This window comes from Lepidothrix coronata, unplaced genomic scaffold (genome assembly GCF_001604755.1).
Source record: "Lepidothrix coronata isolate B3197 unplaced genomic scaffold, Lepidothrix_coronata-1.0 Scaffold336, whole genome shotgun sequence".
Taxonomy (NCBI): Eukaryota; Metazoa; Chordata; class Aves; order Passeriformes; family Pipridae; genus Lepidothrix; species Lepidothrix coronata.
In genome coordinates, this window is record NW_016690516.1 from 102964 (window position 1) to 107170 (window position 4207).

At 47.6% G+C, this 4207-nt stretch overlaps 1 protein-coding gene across 1 annotated transcript in view; it reads right to left on the reverse strand.

Annotated features, from left to right (window-relative positions):
• Nucleotides 1-128: 128 nt before the first annotated feature.
• LOC108509118 (mucin-16-like) overlaps nucleotides 129-4207 on the reverse strand; it is a 51511-nt gene continuing 47432 nt past the window's right edge. The window contains exons 4-13 of the mRNA XM_017838381.1: nucleotides 4133-4204; nucleotides 3997-4023; nucleotides 3639-3781; nucleotides 3464-3531; nucleotides 2900-3072; nucleotides 1601-1627; nucleotides 1190-1335; nucleotides 1012-1079; nucleotides 634-806; nucleotides 129-169 (exon numbers count right to left, since the gene is read on the reverse strand). Coding sequence (XP_017693870.1) covers nucleotides 129-169; nucleotides 634-806; nucleotides 1012-1079; nucleotides 1190-1335; nucleotides 1601-1627; nucleotides 2900-3072; nucleotides 3464-3531; nucleotides 3639-3781; nucleotides 3997-4023; nucleotides 4133-4204 — 938 coding nt within the window. The remainder of the gene's footprint in view (nucleotides 170-633; nucleotides 807-1011; nucleotides 1080-1189; nucleotides 1336-1600; nucleotides 1628-2899; nucleotides 3073-3463; nucleotides 3532-3638; nucleotides 3782-3996; nucleotides 4024-4132; nucleotides 4205-4207) is intronic.

Genomic DNA, 4207 nt, shown 5'->3' on the forward strand with positions numbered 1-4207 from the left:
GGCTGTTATTAAGTTTCTGAGAGCAAAGAGCCATATGAGCGTGATCATACACTTTGCAATGTTACAAACATTGCCAAATCAGGGGGAAGCAAACTCAATTTATGCCTTTGAGTAGCTTTAACATGTCTTTAAATATACTTACATGACAGACTGTGTGGTTCATTGTAATCTGAAAAACAAATGGACAATTATTGGGAAAATATTCCAAGAAAGTCTCAGCAGGACTAAGTACATGGGGTTTTATTACAAGATTGTAGTTATTGAATTCATGACTTGTAACTTTGTGACTCTGACAGGTTTTTGCCTTCTACTTTTTGTTATCTGCTTTTGAGAGGTGTATTAAAATCCTCTTCATTTTCATTTCAAATTACTCTGTTTCAACACTGAAGGTTGGACTTGATGATCTGAGAGGCCTTTTCCAACCTTAACGAGTCTACGATTCTAACACAGAATCCCAGAATGGTCTGGGTTGGAAGGGACCTTAAAGATCATCTCATTCCAACCCCCTTCATTGGACAGGGACACTTTTCACAAGACCAGGGTGCTCAGAGCTACATCCAACACGGCCTTAAGCACTTCCAGAGATGGGGCAGCCACAACTTCATTGGAATAACACTTGGGGTGGTTTGTTACCATCAATGTAGAGGCTCTGGCTGTTAAGGCTGAAGTGTCCCAGCTTGGTGATGCCATTTGTCATGTTGCTCAGTTCATGGTAAATGGTTTCTCTGTTGAATTTGGGACCTGAAGGCTCATCTCTACAGCTGCACATGGCATCTACTGCTGTGTCATCCCTGTTCTTATTTGACCTGGGAAATGAGGCAAAGTTCTAGGTGTCTTAGCCATTATTGAGAAATTCATCTTAACTTTTAGGACATGATCAAAGATATATATAAAAAAAAACACTCAGAGGCAAAACTACCAATTAAAAAAAAACCCACTCAGACATGTGTTGAGTGCTGAGAAATGGGAAGGAACATTTTAAGAAGCAGGTCATGGAGACATGGCTCTTACCTGAATGCCATTACTTTGCACCCAATATAAGCAGGGCCAATGCTGCTTCTTTGGAGTAAAGGGTCAACCTAGAAATTCAACAATAACATGTAATTAGGTCAAATGTCACAGCAAAGGTGAGAGATCAGAGATATTAAAAGAATTAGGCCCAAGCAGGACATGGTTTTGCCTGACTTACATAATAGGACATGACTTTTTCTGTTGACTTGAATTTCCTGGAATTTGGTGTTGCCATATCTGCAGTGAACGGGAGGTTGGTTATAGTGACATTCAAAGTGAAGTTCCTCACTGCTGGTGGCAGAGGTTGTGCATTTTGAGGAGCAGCTGCAATGAGAAAGGAAAGTCAATGCTTGAAAGTCCAATTTATGATCATCACACCAAGAGGAAACACTATAGGAAAAATTCTCAGATATTCTATTTGGCTTCAAGGTTGGAGAACATGTGGTTCTATAACAGGCTCCTGAATTCTCTGAACACTGTTTTATAAATCTAGCAGAGCTCTTGGTTGCTTGGTCCAACCTGCTTTTTTTGTCTGTTGCTAATGAGCAAAATCTTCTTGCCACTTCAACAGCTCTTCAAAGGTACTTACATAGCTCAGGCTGCAGCTCATTGTAACCTGTGGGGGGAAGAAAAGGGACATATTTGAGAAACCTGCTTCCAATCTGGAAGGTCTGGCACATGTTTCGATACAGAACTGGAACAGGTTTTTTCTGAGAGGTCCTGTGTAAATATTTGATATGAAAAACTGATTTGATGACAATCTGTGCATAAATGCACATTCATCCTGCTCTGTATTGTTGGCAAGCTGCTGCTTTTCTTAGTACTGAACAGAATTTTCCCTTTCCTAGGGATGTTGAGAGGGAATTACCCATTCCCTAAATCCAGTTTAGAATCCCAGAATGGTCTGGGTTGGAAGGAACCTTAAAGAGACTTTGTTTCAAACCCCTGCCATGGGCAGGGAACCATTTGACTTCTAGACTGGCAACTTCTGTATGATTTTGTCAAGTGCCATTCAGTTCTAGTGCTGTTCCTTGACCTTGGCAGGTCAATCCTTGTATTTTCCCGGCAATGACCTCTGGTGTGTTTTGATATGTTACTGAGTGCAAAGCAATCAGAAGGTCAAAGGCTGTGGGTGACAGTGGCTCCTCTGCTTTGGTCCCATTTGCTCTTGCTCCCCTGCAGGTTTTATGGCTTCTGTAGTTACAGAATCCCAGAATGGTTTGTGTTGGAAGGGACCTTAAAGATCATCTTGTTCCACCCCTTGCCATGGAGATGCTCCAAGGGCTGGAGCCCCAGTGCTCTGGAGCCAGGCTGGGAGAGCTGGGGGTGTTCCCCTGGAGGAGAGAAGGATCCAGGGAGACCAGAGAGCCACTTCCAGTGCCTAAAGGGGCTCCAGGAGAGCTGGAGAGGGACTGGGGACAAGGAATGGAAGGACAGGACAAGGGGGAGTGGCTTCAAAGAGAAAGAGGGGAAATTTGTGTTGGATATTGGGAGGGAATCCTTCCCTGTAAGGGTGGGGAGGCCCTGGCACAGGTTGCCCAGAGCAGCTGTGGCTGCACCATACCTGGAAGGGTCCAAGACCAGATTGGAGCAACCTGGTCTAGTGGAATGTGTCCCTGCCCATGGCAAAAGGGTGAAATGAGATGATCCTTAAGATCTGTTCCAACCAAAACCATTCCACCATTTATACAGAAGGATATAAAATACAAACCAGTATATGAGCATGTGGCGTAAACCCAAGAAAAAATATGAAAGATACGGTTGATTGGAAGAGCCAAAAAAGTTAGAAAAAAATGGAATTCTTAGTAAAAGAGTATGACAAGAAATAAAATAATATCACTAAATAGGAAAACAGGAAAATTACAGAAACTAGAAAAAAAATTGTCACCATTGACGTAGAGGCTGTCCTTGTGCAGGCTGTAGGGGCCCAGCTGGGTGATGCCTCTGGTCTTGTTGCTCACTTGGTGGTACAGGCCCACCCTGTCCAAAGGTGGAGCCGAGGGCTCCTTCCTGTACGTGCACACGGCGTCCACCCGGGTCTCGTCCCTTTGGCTGCCCGGCCTGCAAAGCACAGGGATGTCACTGAGCAGCATCCTCTGTGCCTTCTGTCTCAAAGGATGGGTCCTGGGGCTGCTGTGGCCATCCTTTGAGAGAAGGCAAACTCTCCCTTCCAAAGAGTGTGGGGGTTGTGCCCTGCCACTGCTCTCCAACTCCCCTAATCCCCAGGACATGTTCAAGAAGCACAGGGCCAGCAGGACTTTAGAGTCATCTTGGAATTAGGCCTTCACCACCCCGAGAAGGGAGGGCAGGCAGCGAGGGGAGGCTTTGCGGCAGGAGAGCGTCAAGGAGAAGGTCCTGCCTCTGTAGGAGAGGCGTCTACAGAACACGACAGTGACAGGCCACCGGCCCTGAGCAAGGAAACTGCAAAGGAACATTCAAATACAGCCCATACCTGAATGCTGTTGATTGACATCCCTGGAAATCAGGGCCAATGGTGCTTCCCTTCAGCAGGCGGTCGAGCTGCCAAGGGGACGGTTGCACAGTTAAATCCAGGCCAGATCCCTGCACTGCCACCAAGTTAATGAGACCAGGAGGGGCAAGGATATATCCCCTTCTGGTTCACTTACCAAGGTGTTCATGACTCGTTGTGTCGACTTGAACCTTGCTGAGTCAGGCTTGGCCAGGTCGGAATTGTAGGGGAGGTTGGTGATGGTGAAGTTGACGGTGAAAGGCTCGAGGGCGGCAGCTGTTGGTGCTGGGTGGGGGGGAGCTGCAAAATACAGAGATAGGGAGTGAGGAGGGAGCAGAGTGAGAGTGACAGGGCCCTGTCTGGACAAGTGCAGGATTCTCCTGCCAGCCCATTGGAAAGGCTTTCAGGCTCCCTGCGTCTCTCTGGGACCTCAAGTCCCAGCCCCCAACACCCTCAGACTGAAAGAGGAGCCCACGAGGCACTTGCTGCCCTCTGAGCTCCAGCAAGGTACTCACTGGGCAGGACTGGCTGCTCGTTGTAGCCTGGGAAAAGAGAGAGACAGAGGGTCAGGAGCTGGAGCTGGGACAGTGGCAGCACTGGGGGTGGCTGGTGGGGGAGAGCAGAGGGGGCAGAGAGAGGAGCGCGGGTCACCGTTGACGTAGAGGCTGTCCTTGTGCAGGCTGTAGGGGCCCAGCTGGGTGATGCCTCTGGTCTTGTTGCTCACTT